A 20634-nucleotide genomic window follows, 5' to 3' on the forward strand; every position below is an offset into this window, starting at 1 on the left:
CTCTCACTCCATTAGTTCAGTGTTGGTTCACACCAGAAACTGCATGTGATATGCATAGTGACACTCTGCAGTTCCTGTGCAATTCACATGCAGTTCTGCGCAGTGCGATCTCAGCCCATTTATTTTGAATGGACAGGAATTGCATCGCACCATAATTATTGCATGCACTACTTTTTAAAATGCACTGCAATAAAAGTATCATGCGATTTGGTGTGGGCAAACACCTTGCAACTTGTGTTTGGGCTTCTTACTGACACCCACTGCAGATCACAAATGGAGCATGTTTTGCATGCAGTGTAAATTGCACAGGAATATACAGTACGTTCCCATGAGATTCCTTTGCAGGCATGGTGTGAACCACTCCTGGTTTCTTCAGGTGTTCATCTCTCTCTTTTGTCTGTATGCAAAAAAAGAGAAATATAGGTTTGGCTTACTGCACACTGAAGGACATTTCCATTACACATGCTAAGATAATACAGGCAGTCAGTGTCCTAACCATTCCCAGAGCAAGGCAACATTGTAGTATCCATGATGTGAAAGTTAATGCTGTTGTCTGGTGAACAATCGCCACCAGAGGCGGACTGACAACTCATGGGCCCCCCGGGCAACAGGGGATCATGGGGCTCCTGTGTCCTTGCCCACACTCAAAAAAAGCCTATAAAAAGGTACCAGGGGCATTTCATGGGGCCCCCTACTGACCCCGGGCCCTAGGGCAGTGCCCAAGTTCTCGAATGGTCAGTCCGCCCCTGATCACCGCATGAACACATATTACCTGCCTGTACAGGGTTTAGACTACAGAGCCAGCCGAGGGTGATTCCTTGTCTGCTCTACACTGAGCACTGACTGGACTGACACAGGGAGATGGGCTCCCAGCCTCTGAACAGCGGCAACTCTCCCTGTTCTCTTTTCATTTTGTGTTCAGTTCTAGAAAAGAGATCACAGGGCATGTGAGGAGGGGGCTGGGCAGAGGGAGATAATATATTTCATTGGACAAGGCTTCTTGACAGGAGGACTAAGGGGTGAATGCTCTTTCAGCAAAGTAGAAGGAAAACAGCACATTGTGCTACACAGGAGGAATCTGCTTCTGCTTTATAGAAAAGGAGTTGACAGGCAGTCCCCAGGGCCCCTTGGAGCAGGGGCCAGGTCGCAACTGCGACCTCTGCAACCCCTGTTGTTACACCAGTGGTGTGATGATGTAGATTAGCAAAGAAGTTGCAAAAAATAGTCAGAAAAGGAGAAAGAATGAGATAGGAAAAGACAATAATAAGGGTATGAGGGATGGGGATTATGGAAGTCACCAGGGAATGAATCAGTGTCAACTTCTGGCACATTATGGGGTTTATTTACTAAAGCTGGAGAGTCCAAAATCAGACTCCCTTCTGCATAGAAACCAACCAGCTTCCAGGTTTTATTGCCAAAGCTTCATTGAACAAGCTGAGGTTAGAAGCTGATTGGTTTCTATGCAGAAGGGAGTCTGATTTTGGACTCTCCAGTTTTAGTAAATAAACCCCTATGTGTCAACACATGGGCTCTCAAATTAGTCTTTAAGAATTGTATCTATTTTCTTGACAATTAAGAACCATGTCATCTTATAATTTGCTTGCACAATTATGTTTTGGAAGACCACCAAGCCTTTGCCAAAACCTGCTTTGACACCATAAATAAGAATGGCAAAGGCAAAGCTGTGAATTCATAGATTCACATAGTTTAAGGCTCCCTCCTTCTCTTGTTCTGAATTTAGGAGGTATGTATCAGCTCATGTTTAGGCTTCATGCACACTAGTGTTTTATTTAAGCTCAAAAAAAATGCTGGAAAAAATACTGGTTAAAAAACACTGGTAATAGTGTTTTTTAGCAGCGTTTTAGTAGCGTTCAGGAGCGCTTAGGAGCTTTAGCATTTTATAAGTGTTTTTTAAAGTACATGAAGAAGCTAGAGCTAGAAAAAAAGCTATTAGTAGTGTTTTAGGAGCATTTAGTGTTTTCACCAGGGAATGAATCAGTGTCAACGTTCAGCACATTATGGGTCAACTGTGGAGTTGGTCTATCAGAGGGCCAGGAAGGACTAACACATGGGTTCTCAAATTAGTCTTTAAGAATTGTATCTATTTTCTTGAGAATTAAGAACCATGTCATCTTATAGTTTGCTTGCATAGTTATGTTTTGGAAGACCACCAAGCCTTTGTCAAAACCTGCTTTGACATCGTAAATAAGAATGGCAAAGGCAAAGCTGTGAATTCGTAGATTCTCATAGTTTAAGAATCCCGCCTTCTCTTGTTCTAAATTTAGGAGGTATGTATCAGCTCATGTTCAGGCTTCATGCACACTAACATTTTATTTAAGCTCAAAAAATGCTGGAAAAAATACTGGATAAAAACGCTGGTAATAGTGTTTTTAGTAGTTTTCAGGATCGTTTAGGAGCTTTAGCATTTTATTGGCGTTTTTACAGTACATGAAGAAAAAAGCTAGTATTTTAGGAGCATTTAGTGTTTTTTTCCTACTGGAAAAATGTTCCAAAAAACTCTGCAAAAACAATTTTTTTTCTACTCCCAGAAGCTGAAGCTCAAAAAACGCTAATAGCTTAAAGTAGTGTGCATGGACACATAGGAAAACACTATTTAGCTATTTAGGGGCAGAAAAAAACACTATTGTGCATGGAGCCTAAATGATTACACAAAATAAAATGAAAAAATTATAAAAAATATAAAACTCATAATATATAGTAGTAATTGAATTAATAACTGCATTGTACGTTTTACCTAATGTTTTTTTTTTTTTCTGTATTTATTTCTATGTTGCTGTTGTTGACATAACTTTTTCTGCCAGGAAAAACCTTTGCATGTTACATAAATCAGTTCTAACACAGATTGGTTGGGCAGAGTTTATGTAACTAAAGGATAATGAAGTTCATCCAAAAAAATAGTCTCACTGGAATGTGTATCCCAATGTGTAATCCCTCCCAGCCTTGTGTTACAAAACATCCCAGTCTAAGTGCACTCCAAACCTAGCTGCGCACGTTGCTTATATCTGTGCTGTTTCTTCACTGGAGACAGAACTCCTACTACTGCCTGAACTACTGGACACAGGGCCTCTATCACCCTGCTACTGCCTACACTACTGGACACTGGTCCTCTACTACTGCCTACGCTACTGGACACTGGACTTCTTGCAACACAGGTAAACAGCTTTTAATCTGTCATTGAAGACTGTAGGATCCCAGATACTAAGTAGAATAACATAAAGCAGTGGTTCTCATCTGCTGGTCTCTGCACTGCTAACAGTATTCCCAGTGGAACAAATCAAAACTGTTATATAATATGTTTTTGAGAATGACCTTTCTTTCTAGTCTATTTCACTACAACTTTCTGTTATAAGGAATGCCAAAGCTAGATTGAATGTTTAAAATATTTTTAGGCATGAACAATGCGATATCTCTACTGACCATGATATAAAATATTTTGACATTTTTTGAGGGTAGTTATTATGCCATAAGTAGACAGCACATAGAAAACCAACATAAAAAAGATGAGGTGGATAGACAAAGAGAGAGTAGAGAAAATGAGACAGGAAAATAAAAGATAGCAATTGAGTAAAATCCAGGATGAGTGACTGGAATTAAAATCTCATATGTGTTTTCTATTAAGATTGACATTCAGTTGGACTTTTTTTCCTTTCAAATTTTTTATTTAGAAAGAAAGCATCCCAATAACCTGCTTTCAAAAAGGAAAAGCAGTAATGTCTCGTAAAATACAATAAAGGAAAACACCATAGGTAACAAGGTCATGTACAGATGTAACAAAGTTTGAGTACAAAGTATAGGACATATACAAAAAACAAGCAGGGCAATACAATTTGAAAATGCCAGGCCATACCAAATGATGAACACTGCAATGTAGAGAGTACCCCAACTACTAGCAGTTTAGACCAAAAGAAACAGTCGCTATGTCACTATACTGCCCTAATTGAGGCCGTGGTCCAAGTACGGGTAGGATACCTTTATTTTTAGCCTATAGTAGAAGAGGATGGGTAATGTAAAAATTATGAAAAGGAAAGGAAGCAGGAAAATAAAATGGGAAAAAAATAAAAATAAAAAAGGAGGGATGGGGGTGAACAAAGAAGTGCAGTGCTGGCATTTGTGGGACAATAATAAGGCCAGGCCTTGCCCTCATCATTTTTTGGACCTTTTAAGTTGAAGGGGTTCTATTTTCATGAAGAGACTGCTTTGTCTTCAGGCCTCTGAGCCCCATCAGTCACTTGAGACCTTTGACCCACATCAATCAAAATATCTATTTCATGGGTTTTTGCCATATTGAAAATCCAGACTTGGAATCCAAATGTAACCCTGGTAACATTGTTCTCCAGTAGCTGGTTTTCTGATCAAACAACCCTATAATGACCCTTATGGAAAAGCAGGTCAAGGAATATTGTCACATTGCTTAGGCTTTTGGTAACTGACATTTCTTATGGGCATTAGTATGTCCAGACATGGCAACAGGTTCCATAATATTACAGTTTATATGTGATGTCATGATTGTGGTACAAGGCCCGATGTCAGCGATGGTTGAATAATCCTGATTACATATTTTTTCAGCAACCAAATGTAGATGCACATATTTCTTAAGATAGACGTTATGCTATTGTCTTTGTGGATTCCAAAGTATAACTAAAGGCAAAACATTTTTTTTGTTTTGTATAGAGGGGATTTGGATTATAACACCTGTCAGCTTTTATTGTTGCCTGTGTCCCCATTAGGGAGATTCATCCTCTCTATTTCTCCTGTTTACCATTTTCATTGAAAATGAAAGTGAAAAAAAATAAAAATTAAAAAATTTTGGGTTTTCCCCAGGAAAGTAATGGAAGGGAAATCTTCCAATAGGGACATGAGTTCTGGTGACCTAGTTGTTCCCAAGAGATTCCCTTAATTAGCATGGAATTCCCCTCACTTCCGGTTTCGGCTATGGGACAGGAAGTGAAGGTAAATCTCCCTGATGGAACAAAGATGGCAAACTCACCCTTACTCTATCCGAAGTGAAAACAAGGTTTTGCCTATAGTTGTACTTTAAGTGGAGAGCTCGCAGAGAGGTAATCTAAGCATCAAGTAGGTTTAAATGCTTCCTGCCTGTGTTTATTGGTCAGCGTTGCAACAAAACAGGAGCCAAAACAAAAGGTTCCCACACAGGCATAATAGTCATAGTCCAAAACAAAATCAAACAGAAAAGTTATTAAGCCTCCTAGCTACAGTTGCAAGAAAAAGTATGTGAACCCCTTGGGATTACATGGAGTTTTGCATGAATTGGGCATAAAATGTGCTCTGAACGTCATCTAAGTCACAACAATAGAAGAACACAGTCTGCTGAACATAATACTACACAAACATTAAATGTTGCCATGGTTTAATTGCACATAACAAGTAAACATTCACAGTGCAGGGAGGAAAAAGTATGTGAACCTTTGGACTTAATAACTGGTTGACCCTCCTTTGGCAGCAATAACCTCAACCAAACGTTTCCTGTAGTTGCAGATCAGACCTGCACAACGATCTGGAGTAATTTTGGACCACTCCTTTTCAGTGTAGCAACATTCTTGGGATGTCTTGTGTGAATCGCTCTCTTAAGGTCATGCCACAGCATTTCAATCGGGTTGAGGTCAGGACTCTGACTGGACCACTCCAGAAGGCGTATTCTGTGCTGTTGCAGCCATTGTTTTGTTGAATTACTTGTATGCTTTGGGTCATTGTCCTGTTGCATCACTCATCCTCTGCGGAGCTTCAGTTGGCGGACAGATGGTCGTACGTTTTCCTGCAAAATGTCTTGATAAACTCTGGAATTCATTTTCCCATCAATGACAACAATCCGTCCAGGCCCTGAGGCAGCAAAGCAGCCCCAAACCATGATGCTCCCTCCGCCATGTTTTACAGTGGGGATGAGGTTTTGATGTTGGTGTGCTGTGCCTTTTTTTCTCCACACATAGTGTTGTGTGTTCTTCCCAAACAACTCAATCTTGGTTTCATCTGTCCACAGTATATTTCGCCAGTAGTGCTGTGGAACATCCAGGTGCTCTTTTGCAAACTTCAAACGTACTGCAATATTCTTTTTGGACAGCAATGGCTTCCTTCGTGGTGTCCTCCCATGTACTCCATTCTTGTTTAATGTTTTCCTTATTGTAGATGTGTCAACAAAAATGTTAGCATGTGCCAGAGATTTCTGTAGGTCTTTAGCTGACACTCTGGGATTCTTCTTTACCTCATGCAGCATTCTGCTCTGTGTTCTTGCAGTCAATTTTACAGGACGACCACGCCTAGGGAGAGTAGCAACAGTGCTAAACTTTCTCCATTTGTAGACAGTCTGTCTTACCGTGGACACATGAACATCAAGGCATTTGGAGATACTTTTGTAACCCTTTCCAGCTTCATGCAAGTCAACAATTCTTGATCGTAGGTCTTCTGAGAGCTCTTTTCTGCAAGGCATGGTTCACATCAGACAGTGCTTCTTGAAACCAGTAAATCCAAAACAGGTGTGTGTTTTTTAAGGGCAGAACAGCTGTCAGCAACACATCCAATATCATCACACTGATTGGAGTCAAGGTTGGCTCACTCCTGGCTCCAATTAGCTCTGGGAGAAGTCATTAAGCTAGGGCCTCACATACTTTTTCCTCCCTGCATTGTGAATGTTTACATGTTATGTGCAATTAAACCATGGCAACATCTAATGTTTGTGTAGTATTATGTTCAGCAGACTGTGTTCTTCTATTGTTGTGACTTAGATGACGTTCAGAGCACATTTTATGCCCAATTCATGCAAAACTCCACGTAATCCCAAGGGGTTCACATACTTTTTCTTGCAACTGTAGTAGTGAGATCACACTCGGTCTGCTTCACCAGGTCTGTGAACCAATAGCTGTAGCCTCTGATTGAGGCCAGACAGTGAACAGAAACTGAATAGGGAATGGACACTGTGCCTAATGCATAAAAATACTGCTTTCAGAGCAATCGTCCAATAATCTGATCGTTAGTACACGGCTTTTGAGAACCAATCACGATAGTTCATGCGAAATTATCCAAAGGAACAAGCACGGAAATTTTTCTTGTATGATATCAGAACGAGCAATTTTCTTTAATTGGTACAAAATTCATCCGTAAAAAATAGAGTGACCAAGACCGCGAATGCTTGGAAACAAAGGAATATAATACATTACATCATTGCTAGAGGTTGTATTCTGTCTTATGAAAATTTTCATAAGTTTAGAACCTTAAGAACTTTAGAACCTTCTGTGTGCAGCAGCCCCCTCAGCCCCCCTAATACTTACCTAAGCCCCCTCTCGATCCAGTGATGTGCATGAGAGTCTCAGCTCTCCAGGGACTCTCCATCCTCATTGGCCAGGACAGCCATTGGCTCTGCTACTGTCAATCACTGCCAGTGAGCCAATGAGGAGAGGGAGTGGGCAGAGCCAAGCCATGGCTTGGTGCGTGAACGGACACCCAGAGAAGCAGCTCAGGAGCAAGCCTGCTTGGGTGCCCACAAAAGCAAGCTGCTTGCTCTGGGGGCACTCAGTAGGAGGGAGGGTCCAAAAGTACCAGCAGGGGACCCAAGAAAAGGAGGACCGGGACTGCTCTGTGAAAAAGCACTGCAGAGTGCAGGTAAGTATGACATGTTTGTTAATTTATTTATTTTTTTATTGTCTTTAATATTACTTTAAGGAAAACATACCGTAAGCCAACTTGGAAAAACAATTGATCAGACACGTAGAAGACCCATCTCAATCACTTTAATTCCCCCTGCAACAGTGTTTGCCTTGGCCAATCTTCTCCTTCCTCCACCTCCAGGACTGTCTTGACATTACCATTTTCAAAATAATTGTGTCTGTAATAGTGTCGACTGGCCAAAGGCACAAGCAGGAGGTTAGATCAAGCCTTCATTGCTGAAAGTCTCCATATAAAAATTAATATTCTTAGCTAATAAACCAGGACAATTTAGAAAATTGCACTAAACAGTTTCCCCAAAGCTCTTTCTATAACTATTTGGAGTTATTATAGGAAAAATTTTGTATGAATAGAGCACATTTATAAAAGTTTTCCAGAAAGGAGGAAAATGAAGCTCCTTGCAAAAAGAAAGTAATCAAACACTTTCTTTTTCTGCAGCAAAATAATAAAGCCAGAACCTAATTGGTCAATATAGGGTCCACCTTGTACTTTATTGCTTTTGCGCTTTTTAGTGCATCACACTTGAATTTGCTCAGGACACTTGATACATGAATGTGCAGTATTCAGTCAATACATAAATTCATCTGTGTGTATACTGATATTTGAATAATTCGACCTACTGTCTGTGTTGTCACTGGTTCTATTTATTTAGCGATAAAAATATCTCTTTGTATATCACTGAAAGTAACCATCCTTTTAATCTCATCAGATCATAAACAACGGTTCCCACTATTCCCTACTGAGTCAATATTTGTGGATGATCCCTGCCAAGTTAACTTGGCTCCACCATTTTTCCTGGCACTCAGCTTTTCATCAAATAACTAATACATAACAGTCCACTAGATTTAAAGTGTAACTCCACCTCTGAAGAAATGTAAATACACTTTTTACCAATAAAACAGCTTCCCTTATACCAGGGGTCTCCGAACCTTCTCAACAAAGGGCCAGTTTACTGTCCTTCAGACTTTAGGTGGGCTTGACTGTGGCTATTGGAAGCTGAAAATGTCCCAGTGGGAGTAAACAATGCCCCATCTTTGGTGTCAGTGAGAGGAATTGGGCCCTGTGACGGAAGCGTGGGCAGGACAGAACGCACACGGAGTATGATAAACACACAAAGTTTTATTGAAATGGGAGAGACACTCAATCAGGGTAGGAAGGTAGCGTCCGGGTACTCAAAAAAGGGGGAAGAGTCCAAACAGCTTTAATCCGGCCCACGATAGGGCGATTCGGGTAGCGATGGCCCGAGCACTCGGGGGGGGGGGGGGGGCAGTCCAGGTAGCTACGATAATCCAGACACGCAATAGGCAGTCCAAGCAAGTATTAATCCATGGGCAGTTCCGGCAAGGATAATAGATTCAATGGGGCAGTCCAGGCAGGGAAAGTATGGGTGCATGCAGTGGGGCAGTCCAGACAGGGCAATATATGGATTCAAGGGGGCAGTTCTGCAGGAGAATATGAGCACTCACAGTTTAGGCAAGGGTAACTTCCCAGAGGCACACAGCAGTCAGGAGACAGGGACCCGTGCAGCACTCAGCTTTCCAGGGACACAGCGGTCAGCAGGCAGGAACAGCTTTCCAGGGACAAACAGTGGTCAGCAGACACTCAGTGGGGTCTGGGCTGTGGGGTCTGGCCCCAGCTCAGATCTCCAAACAGCGGCCAGCGGACAGGAACAGCTTTCCAGGGACAAACAGCGGCTAGCAGACAGGAACAGCTTTCCAGGGACAAACAGTAATCAGCGGACACTCAGCGGGGTCTGGCCTCAGCTCAGACTTCCAAACAGTGGCCAGAGGACATCAGGCAGGAGTATCCTCGGGCACACAGCGGACAGCAGGCAGGAGTACCCTCGGGCACACAGCGAACAGCAGGCAGGAGTACCCTCTGGCACACAGCGAACAGCAGGCAGGAGTACCCTCTGGCACACAGCAAACAGCAGGCAGGAGTACCCTCTGGCACACAGCAAACAGCAGGCAGGAGTACCCTCGGGCACACAGCAAACAGCAAGCAGGAGTAACCTCTGGCACACAGCAAACAGGAGTTACCTCTGGCACACAGCGAACAGCATGCATGAGTACCCTCTGGCACACAGCAAACAGCAGGCAGGAGTACCCTCTGGCACACAGCAAACAGCAGGCAGGAGTACCCTCTGGCACACAGCAAACAGGAGTACCCTCTGGCACACAGCAAACAGCAGGCAGGTGTAACCTCTGGCACAGGGCGAACAGCAGGCAGGAGTACCCTCGGGTACACAGCAGATAGCAGGCAGGAGTACCCTCGGCACACAGCGGACAGCAGGCACCTCTAGCCCCCTAGGGATCAGCAGAGTACTCAGCGAGGTCTGGGCTGTGGGGGTCTGGCCTCAGCTCAGACCCCACACAGCACTTCTCTCAAGAGCAGGGGACCAACAAAGGGCTGGATCCTGCTCTGGTCTTCTTATGCCGGAGCAGGACGCTTCCTGGTTTCTGGGGCAACAAGGCACACCCCCCTCACTCTGGCCGCGCTCAGGGAGTACGGCCTTTGTCTCCGGCGGGTGCAGAGCATGGGAAGCCTCGTGCCCGTGCTGCGCCCGCCAGAGGGGGGCGCGCAGAGACACCCCGGCGGCCTGCGCCGTGCAGGCCCAGCGGGATGCCCGACTCCTCCTTGGCTTCGCTGAGGAGAGGTGCTAACCGCACCACAGTGGGCGTTTCCTTTCGTCCTGCACAGCCTTTGATGTAGGCTTGCGCAGGATGTTAGGAATCTGCAAGGGAAAGAGAGGGGGGAGGATCAAAGGGGAGTGTGGGGGAGCCGCTGCCACCTGTTAACTGAGGGGAGGGGGGAGGAAGGAAGAACAGAAGAAAGTTCAACTCTGAGATGGAAAAAACCTTGCAGAGCCCCGACACCCCCCCCCCCCCCCCACCACCACACACACACACACTTCAACGGTTGAATGCTAGTTAGTTCTAGGGGGTAGGGAAAGATGCTGTATTACTTATCTTTCCCCTCAATCCTCTACTCTTCTTCTCTTTTCTGCTCTGGGGTGGGGGTGGTCTCTCAGTGTCATCATGAACAATGCTGGGCTATTTATGTAAAGTACGTAAGGACACAGGGGACCTGTCCTACAGGGAGCCTGTAAGAGCGAGAAATAAGGTAAGTATCATAGCCTTTTCGCTATCCAGAGGCAAAAACAATCATTTAACCCTTGTAGTGGTGGGGGCCACTGCAAGGGTATTTTTCCTGCACCTGGAGTTGAAATTTAAGTGTCATGAAACCCTTGTGGAAAAAAATTCTAGCAGGATACCTCATTTACTTATTGTCTTGCTGTGCAAGCTGTCATTTGTGCAAATACAACCATTTCAATATTTGTGCCTATAGTTTCCTTCTATAGTGTAGCTACACTGCCATGCTGGGTGCCCCTAGAGCCCCAATGTAATCACCCTTACGAGTGTGTTTCTTGCCAGGGCTACTATTGACTCTACATATCATAAAGCTCCCAAGGATCAGATTGACAACGGTTCCCGTTCTTTCTGCAGAAGCATAAGTTTGTGTGATGTGAACAGTGTACTGAAATTCGGACAAGCAGAGGCTTAGGGATGAGAAGAAGCATAGAAAAGTAAGTGCTTTAAGGCGTAAATCTTGTTGGTCTGGAACCAAGATGTTGCACGTTTACTGGTGTGTTTGGGGTTGTTGTCTTGTTGGAACACCCATTTCAAGGACATTTCCTCTTCAGCATAAGGCAACATGACCTCTTCAAGTATTCTGATGTATTCAGACTGATCCATGATCCCTGGTATGCAATAAATAGGCCCAACACCGTAGTATGAGAAACATCCCCATATCATGATGCTTACACCACCATGCTTCACTGTCTTCACAGTGTACTGTGGCTTGAATTCAGTGTTTGGGGGTCATCTAACAAACTGTCTCCGGCCACTAGACCCAAAAAGAACAATCTTACTTTCATCAGTCCACAAAATGTTGCTCCATTTCTCTTTAGGCCAGTCAATGTGCTCTTTGGCAAATTGTAACCTCTTCAGCATGTCTTTTTTTCAACAGTGGGACTTTGCGGGGGCTTCTTGCAGATAGCTTGGCTTCACATAGGCGTCTTCTAATTGTAACAGTACTCACAGGTAACTTTAGATCTTTGATCTTCCTGGAGCAGATTGTTGGCTGAGTCCTTGTCATTTTGGCTATTCTTCTATCCATTCGAATGGTAGTTTTTAGCTTTCTTCCACATCTTTCAGGTTTTGGTTGCCATTTTAAAGCATTTGCGATCATTTTAGCTGAGCAGCCTATCATTTTCTGCACTTCTTTATATGTTTTCCCTTCTCCAATCAACTTTTTAATCAAGGTACGCTGTTCTTCTGAACAATGTCTGGAACGACCATTTTCCTCAGAATTTCAGAGAGAAATGCACTGTAACCAGCATGTACAACATTTGCTGCCTTCCTTCCTTCAATAAGAGCAATAAATGCCACCTGTTTTTCAAAGAATGAATGACCTCACTAATAGAACTCCACACTGCTATTATTTTGAACATGCCCCTTTCAATTAGTGATTCAATTACACAGAATCAGCAGCATGCATGTCATGACTGTTGGGTCTGTTGGATTTCTATTACTCTACTACACCTGCTAGTAAATTATTTGCCATGTAGAAATATCATTTCTACCAAAAACAGTGATTGATCAGGTTAGTGATGTCTGACTGCTATTATTTTGAACACAACTGTAAGTGCTGTAACTCTGAGTGACAGCATAAAATCACACCCCATAAGTTCCCTCTCTCAATTCCAGGTAAACTCTCCTAGCCCCCAGTACTCCCTCCCATCCCTGGAGGCCCCCATGTGTCAATCGTTTTATGTATACTTATACACTCACAGGATGTCCTCAGTCTTTTCATTTGAATTACGGTGTTTGTCATTCAGCCTGGAAGACTGAGTACATCATTCAGACAGTAGTAACACACGGGAGCTCCGACAGCTAGGAAGGTGCTCAGGCAAAGTGGGCTGGACTTAGCATGTCTTATATAGACAAGCAAACTAGGAGGCGGGCCAGGAAATGATGGAAGGGAAGGAAAGATAACCCAGAGGATAGCAGACGATGCTCATAGATGAGCATAGACAAACCACACATGTGAAAGAAATCAAGAGCAGCAAGGAGGTAAGAATAAACACACAAGAGACTACAGGCATTTCCCCTTTAATTGGCTCCGGAGGTGTAGGATTACTCACTCAGTCCTGTTCCTATGAGCTGGTGGGTTGGTGGCTGCTTTCAGGCTTTCCACTGGACTAACTCCTTCCCTGCTGCACAGGCGGTCCTCACTCTGAGGGCTGATGAGGTCTGAACTTTTCTCCTTTCCAGCTTCATTGCCTGGAGGTGGGCTCCTTCTCAACTGGGCCACCTCCCAGGCTCCTGCGCCTCAGGCTTCTCACTCCATCTGCCTCCTGAACTCTCCTGCTGCTGAGCAGGCTCTAACACATTTAAAGGTTGCCCTATCCCCATGACAAGCCTCCTGTTTGGGGATTGGCCAGGGTCCCCTAAGTGTGCAGGCCAGCCCCTCCTCACCCCTGCCCACTGCTTCCCGAATCTTCTCCAAGATTCTAGAGCAGGAGACCTGCAGAGCCTCTCAGCCCTGACCCTAATTTAACCCTGCTAGCTATTACAACCAGGCTGCTACTCGCCCTCCCAATTAAAAATTGAACACTAGCTCCCCCTGGCTATCTAGAGGGGTGCTCCATCAATATGAGTTTTACTGCCAAATATTATGTATTCAAAACAAAAAGAGAAGAAACAGGGAAATAACCATCCATAAAGCAATATTCCCAACTTTGATGTTGTGCTTGGCTTGTTCTTTTCATAGTGAACTACAGCATTCATTTAAAATTTTAAGGTAATTTCATTTTATTTAGCAGAGTTCAATCAGAAAGACAAAGTCTTTCTCCAGGTGTAAAGTAAGACCTGTAATTATACCAGAATTAGAGGCTGTCTTCCATGTCTTTTGCTGATCAGAGACTACAGATCCATTCTCCCATGGATTTCCAGATCCTTGAGACATTTTAAATACAGGATATAGATGTTGGAATGGATGTAGTGAAAATGACTCTTTATTTAATATTTAACAATGGCTTTGTTTCATCACAAATATTGTCTTTAGTCTTCCATTAAGACTTTCGAAGTACATTCTAAGAAGACTTTGCATTTAAAACCTAACTATAACTTGCTGCATGATTTTCTTAGTGACTTACCCAGAATAAGTGCTCAGATCAGGGAATGTGGGAAGAGGTCTGAAGTTCTTATTTGAATTTTTGTTCTGGTTTAGATCCTTAAAGTGATTGTAAAGGTAATTTTTTTTAAAATAACAAACATGTTATACTTACATGCTCTGTGCAATAGTTTTGCACAGAGCAGCCCCAATCCTCCTCTTCTAGTGTCCCCCGCAGGCACTCCTGACTCCTCCCCCCTTCTGAGTGCACCCACAGCAAGCCACTTGGTATGGGGGGTACTTTTGTGGGCTTGATCCTGAGCCAAACTGTGTGTGTCCATTGACATATATAGCACGCTCTGCCCAGACCCCGCTCTCTCCTTAAAAGCTGTGACTAGCAGCAGCAGGATCCAATTGCACCAGCTGCTGCCTCCATTCCCATTGTGTAAAGAGAGGGGAGAGAGTCACTGCTCTTGAACACAGCACTAGATCGAGCTCAAGCTCGGGCTCAGGTACATATTTAGGGAGGGCCGGCTGAACATAGAACATAGAAGGGTTTTTTATTTGAATACAGAGAATGCATTAATGGTAATAAAAAAGAAAACCTTCTGCCTTTACAACCACTTTAAAATATTATGGACAGATCGACAACATGCGAATAGGCATACAGAGCAGTGGGTGCCTCCAAAGCAAGCTGCTTGTTGTGGGGGCACCTTACAGGAGGGAGGGGCCAGTAGTGCCGAGAGGACCCGGGAAGAGGAAGATCCGGGCTACTCTGTGCAAAACCACTGTGCACAGCAGGTAAGTATAGACATGTTTGTTATTTTTTCTTTAAAAAAATAAGCCTTTAGAATCACTTTATCAGTACCTGTGCACATAGCATCCAGGGGCATATTTACCACAAGGCAAACAAGACACTTGCCTAGGGTGGCATTTTTCAGGGGGGCAGCACCTGAAGAAGGGATGGAAGAAGGGACACGCGCTCCATGGGAGCCATGTGGGATCCGAGAAAGGCTGCAGGCTGCTTGATGGTCTATGTAGGGCCTGACTCTCTTTCCTGGGGATGTCCAGAGCTGTGAAGATGGGTGTCTTTCTCTCTATCGCTGGGAAGGGGGGGTAGTGGAAGGCTCTGCCAGATGGGGGTCAGGGGTGTTGTTGGTCAATGTCAGGCTCTCTCTGCGGGAGGGGGTGTTGGTCAGTGTCCATGGGGTCAGATGATTTTTGTGTTGCCTAGGGCAGCACAATACCTAAATACACCACTGATAGTATTGGCTATTTATTGCTTCCTCTGTCATGCCACAATTCTCTAGTAATGCATACACAGCAGCTGTGAAATGTTGTAGAAAGTTTAAGTCCATGAGGTCTGCCTAAAAACAATGACAACAGTCCTCTTTTCCAGATTGGCTGGAGTATTTTTTTCAGCTAATCAGGAAATGGTTGTTGAATCTGGGCAGGTAAAGTCAATTCATACACAGAGTTTTTGCAGGCCCTACCTGGGGGTTATGGATGAGGTTCAGGTATGTTGCAACCATGAGTTTGAGGCAAATCTAGCATGTTTGAGGCTTGCTGTCCTGGCAAACCAACGTGGGAATTCATCTTAACACATTTTTTTGTAACCTTAATACACTGCCTGACCATTGAACTTACAGTCATGGCCGAAATTGTTGGCACCCTTGATATTTCTCCAGGAAATCATGTATTTCTCACGAAACGTATTGCATTAACACATGTTTTGCTATACACATGTTTATTCCCTTTGTGTGTATTGGGACAAAACAAAAAAAGGGAGGAAAGAAAGCAAATTCGACATAATGTCACACAAACCTCCAAAAATGGGCTGGACAAAAGTATTGGCACCCTTTCACAACTGCGGATAAATAAGAATGTTACAAGCATGTGATGCTCCTGTAAACTCACCTGGGGCAAGTAACAGGTGTGGGCAATATAGAAATCACACCTGAAAGCAGATAAAAAGGAGAGACGTTCACTTAACCTTTGCATTGTGTGTCTGTCTGTGCCACACTAAGCATGGACAACAGAAAGAGGAGACGAGAACTGTCTGAGGACCTGAGAACCAAAATTGTGGCAAAATATCAACAATCTCAAGGTTACAAGTCCATCTCCAGAGAACTAGATTTGCCTTTGTCCACAGTGCGCAACATTATCAAGAAGTTTGCAACCCATGGCACTGTAGCTAATCTCCCTGGTCGTGGACGGATGAGGAAAATTGATGAAAGATTGCAACGCAGAATAGTCCGGATGGTGGATAAGCAGCCCCAAACATGTTCCAAAGACATTCAAGCTGTCCTGCAGGCTCAGGGAGCATCAGTGTCAGCGCGAACTATCCGTCGACATTTAAATGAAATGAAACGCTATGGCAGGAGACCCAGGAGGACCCCACTGCTGACACAGAGACATAAAAAAGCAAGACTACAGTTTGCCAAAATGTACTTGAGTAAGCCAAAAGCCTTCTGGGAAAACGTCTTGTGGACAGATGAGACCAAGATAGAGCTTTTCGGTAAAGCACATCATTCTACTGTTTACCGAAAACGGAATGAGGCCTACAAAGAACAAAACACAGTACCTACGGTAAAATATGGTGGAGGTTCAATGATGTTTTGGGGTTGTTTTGCTGCCTCTGGCACTGGGTGCCTTGACTGTGTGCAAGGCATCATGAAATCTGAGGATTACCAAAGGATTTTGGGTCGCACTGTAGGGCCCAGTGTCAGAAAGCTGGGTTTGCGTCCAAGATCCTGGGTCTTCCAGCAGGACAATGACCCCAAACATACGTCAAAAAGCACTCAGAAATGGATGGCAAAGAAGCGCTGGAGAGTTCTGAAGTGGCCAGCAATGAGCCCAGATCTAAATCCCATTGAACACCTGTGGAGAGATCTTAAAATTGCTGTTGGGAAAAGGTGTCCTTCCAATAAGAGAGACCTGGAGCTGTTTGCAAAGGAAGAGTGGTCCAAAATTCCGGGTGAGAGGTGTCAGAAGCTTATTGATGGTTATAGGAAGCGACTGATTTCAGTTATGTTTTCCAAAGGGTGTGCAACCAAATATTAAGTTAAGGGTGCCAATACTTTTGTCCAGCCCATTTTTGGGGTTTTGTGTGACATTATGTCATATTTGCTTTTCTGCCTCTGTTTTATATTTGTTCCAATACATACAAAGGGAATAAACATGTGTATAGCAAAACATGTGTTAATGCAATACCTTTTTTGTGTGAAATACTTGATTTTCAGGAAAAATATCAAGGGTGCCAACAATTTCGGCCATGACTGTAGGTCTGCTTGTCTCAAAGGGGCAATAATGTTAGGGCCTTTTTTATCTATATATGGGGTATACCTTACATAGACAAGGCTGAAGTGGCATTTCCACCACTATGTCCCCTCTGCTCAGGAAGGGGTCTGCAAATTCCCGGCCATAGGAATTATGCATATGAAAATGAGCAAACTTTAGGGAGAAATAGTCCCATGTTGCTTTGTAGCGAGTTATGTCAGCTGTAGAGCTTAAAGCCCTAAACTAAATAGCCCTGGAAGCAGCTTAAAGCTGCCTTTTCTGAAGCGGACCTCACATGTATACTTATAGTTGGAAATTGTGTACAGAATACAAAGTGCAGTGGGCACAATTTAAACTCTACCTGGGCAAGATTTAGTATGGTAGAGCACTGCCTATAATAAATTATGACTTTACCTTCTGAAAATCTGATTTCCTGTAGCCTTTTTCAGCCACTTTATCAATGTACAGTGTGGGCTGCACATCATTACTAAGGGCAGACTTCCTAAACGTGACACCGTAACTACATAATAAGTAGTCAGAACAGTCATTATGGTGGCATGTGACGGGATGAGCAGGAGCACCATCGGCACCCTATAACAGGAAGAGTGTGTAGTATTTTAATGAAATTTGTAGATTTAAAAATATTGAAAACAAAATTTTAATTAACATGTTAAAGCATGTGTGTGTGTGATGATGTTACTACCAAGCCCTGTCCGAAGGGTTTTGCCACAGGAGACGTCTTCCGGGGCCAGCAATAATCAGCGTGCATCTGTGTTTACATGCTTTTACTACAATATGTTTGTATCTTTTTTATTAAAGTGGAAAATATATTAAAGGATAATGCACTATAATTCTTATGTTCTCCTGCATGATAAGTGGGGCTTTATGTTGCTGGGATTGGTGCGGAGCGCTGGTGACATCACCTTTGAAAAGTGGTAAGAGTCCTATGCTAGCTGCTGCTGCTCCATTTGCTGGGATCACTGTAGGATTGATGGCTGTTTGAATTGTTTGGCATTCCTGGGTAATATTCTTATACATAAGAGCTTTTGGCCTATTTCTCTGGAGCTCATGCCATCTGGTAAGGAGGTGGCCAGGGGCGAACTGACCATTTGGAAACTTGGGCACTGCCCGAGGGCCCGGGGTCAGTAGGGGGCCCCATGAGATGCCCCAGGTACCTTTTTTCATAGGCTTTTTTGAGTTTGGGCAAGGACACAGGGGCCCCATGATCCCCTAGTGCCTGGGGGCCCCATGAGTTGTCAGTCCGCCCCTAGAGGTGGCCTATTATTGAAGTAGTGGATCACTTAAGCTCACATGGTCCACTTTGAAATGTTTCACTCTGGATTTTTAACACATTATATGGACAATATTCGTTGTTTTTGATTATCAATTGATTCATGTAAAGTCACATTATATACCATCACATATTTGAACAAAACCTGTCCTCTTTTACTTATATTAAAGTAGAACTGAACCTGATTCACTAAAATCTTATGTATACAAGTTGCACTATCCCTTTACCAATTACAAAAATGACGTGACCAAACATGGAATTTTACGGCTGTGCCAGGCAATGTCATACAGCTCAAAATATACAGCATTACACAAGCTAACTCTAAACCTTTTTCTGTCTTTATAGATATAGTTTCAATATGAGGCTCCTGGCAGTACTCTTAGTTATCATGATTTCTTTTGGAGCCACAGCAGATGAAGGACAGCCATGCCAATCTGAAATAACATCTATTTTACAGAAGGTCGATGAAATATATGATGCCATCTACAATGGAGTTCCTGTTCAAAACAATGAAGATAAAGCTATATATGCCTCCTGTAAGCTACAACCAAACCCAAAATTGGATGCTGATGAACTCAAAATCATGGGACAGGTCTTGTTCAAACAGGTCTATCCAAACGGGGAGTTGGAAGCAGTATTCTCCATAGAAGGTTTTCCTCAGGATGTCAATCAGTCTGTAAGAGCAATTCATATCCATGACTTTGGTGATCTCAGTAATGGCTGCGATTCTGCGGGAGGACATTACAATCCATTTTCTGTAGACCATCCAAACCATCCGGGGGATTTTGGTAATTTCCGTGTCCGTAATGGCAAGATCCAGCAGTACCTCATAAATCTTGGAGCGAAATTGTTTGGTCGAGTGAATGTAATTGGAAAATCAATAGTTGTACATAAGATGGCTGACGATCTTGGCAAAGGCAATAACCGAGCTAGTTTGGAAAATGGAAATGCAGGTGCACGACTTGCCTGTTGTGTGATTGGGACAACCAATAAAATTAGTTGGGAAAAATACATGGAAGAGAATGAAAAGTTAAAAAACCAGAGGGTTGCAAGGCGTGTCAACAAGCAGCAAAAGAAGCCAAAATAATGTCATTGGCAATGTGAAGTCAATCTCAGATTTAATATTGTCTATGATGTTAGTAATGCTCTTTATTCAGGCATATTTTAGATCTGTGCTAGTCAAAAAATATGTAAAAGCCTTAGTGTGACCAGTCAACTGTCTGTCAAAAAAACTGATGGTATATACAAGCATTTTCTTTGTAAGCCTAAAATTAAAAAGTAAAGCTGAAATATCACTATGGTCACGTGTCATTCCTAGAAGATATGGAAATTAATGATCTACTAACTCTCCGTTCTAGCAGCCACTACCACTTTCCCAGGTTAGGTTTAACTGTAATGTCACTGCAGGCAATACAACTAATTCATATGATAATGCTACATGACTTCAGTCAGCCAGGTTGAAAACAAATGCCCATTAAAGTGTTGTAAACCCTTACATATAACGAGTGAAGTGACTGGCCTCAAGTGATAAACAGATTAAACAAATCCTCCTACACAAGTTATACCCATTTATCTACAGTCATCTTTCCTTGACATCCATTCAAAGTGTAGAATTTAAACAGGATCTCTCAGCTCTGAAAAGCAGGGGGCGGAGATTAGAAGATACATCAGTAAAGAAAGCTCTGAGAGCTGATTGGAGGGAAGAGACACACCCCCTTCCAGACAAATCACAACAGTGCTGAAGCTGTCAATCCACTGTAACTCCCCGTCAACATTTTCCTCCTGGTGACAGGAAAACTCATCAGAAGTAACTCTGCCTATAGCAGAGAAATGAGACAGCAGACAAAAATAACACTTAGTCCTCTGAACTGAGACAATTACACACTATAAAGGAATATGCTTTGTTCATATTTCATGTCTGAGGTTTACAATCACTTAAGGTTTAACAGGGAAAAAAATATCCCCCAAAATATCCCTTGTATCAACAATCTAAGGTGTTTTTACTTATGTATATTAACATATTTTAACAGCTCTTATTGTATAGAAGCTCTTCCCTATGGGGAGGTTAGAGAACCTCCCCATATGGTACTTATATTGAACTGGATGGTGTCTTTTTTCAACCAAGCTAGCTATGTAACTATGTCCTTTAATAAATTCAGGACCCCCCTGTGTCACTAAACTCAGGTTTAAAA

General features: G+C 43.1%; 1 protein-coding gene across 3 annotated transcripts; it reads left to right on the forward strand.

Moving 5' to 3' along the window:
- The first annotated feature begins 2964 nt into the window (after positions 1–2964).
- LOC149467446 (extracellular superoxide dismutase [Cu-Zn]-like) lies at positions 2965–19732 on the forward strand. Of its 3 annotated transcripts, none has more exons than XM_089671655.1 (3): positions 2965–3173; positions 11130–11281; positions 18788–19732. In XM_089671655.1, exons 2-3 carry the CDS (start codon positions 11262–11264, stop codon positions 19527–19529), a joined length of 762 nt encoding a protein of 253 aa, XP_089527781.1. In that variant the 5' UTR covers positions 2965–3173; positions 11130–11261; the 3' UTR covers positions 19530–19732. The 3 variants fall into 3 exon arrangements, with proteins under 3 accessions (XP_089527781.1, XP_089527782.1, XP_089527783.1); XM_089671656.1 differs by having other exon boundaries at positions 11202–11281; XM_089671657.1 differs by lacking the exon at positions 11130–11281 and having other exon boundaries at positions 2970–3173.
- The last annotated feature ends 902 nt before the right edge of the window (positions 19733–20634 follow it).

This window comes from Staurois parvus, unplaced genomic scaffold (assembly GCF_062004578.1).
Source record: "Staurois parvus isolate SC_StPar_1 unplaced genomic scaffold, SC_StPar_1.0 ptg000112l, whole genome shotgun sequence".
NCBI classification, from domain to species: Eukaryota; Metazoa; Chordata; class Amphibia; order Anura; family Ranidae; genus Staurois; species Staurois parvus.

Coding starts and splice junctions, on each gene's coding strand:
- LOC149467446 (XM_089671655.1), top strand. CDS start 11,262: ATGAGAAGAAGCATAGAAAA. Junction 11,282..18,787: donor ATGAGAAGAAGCATAGAAAA/GTAAGTGCTTTA, acceptor CTGTCTTTATAG/ATATAGTTTCAATATGAGGC.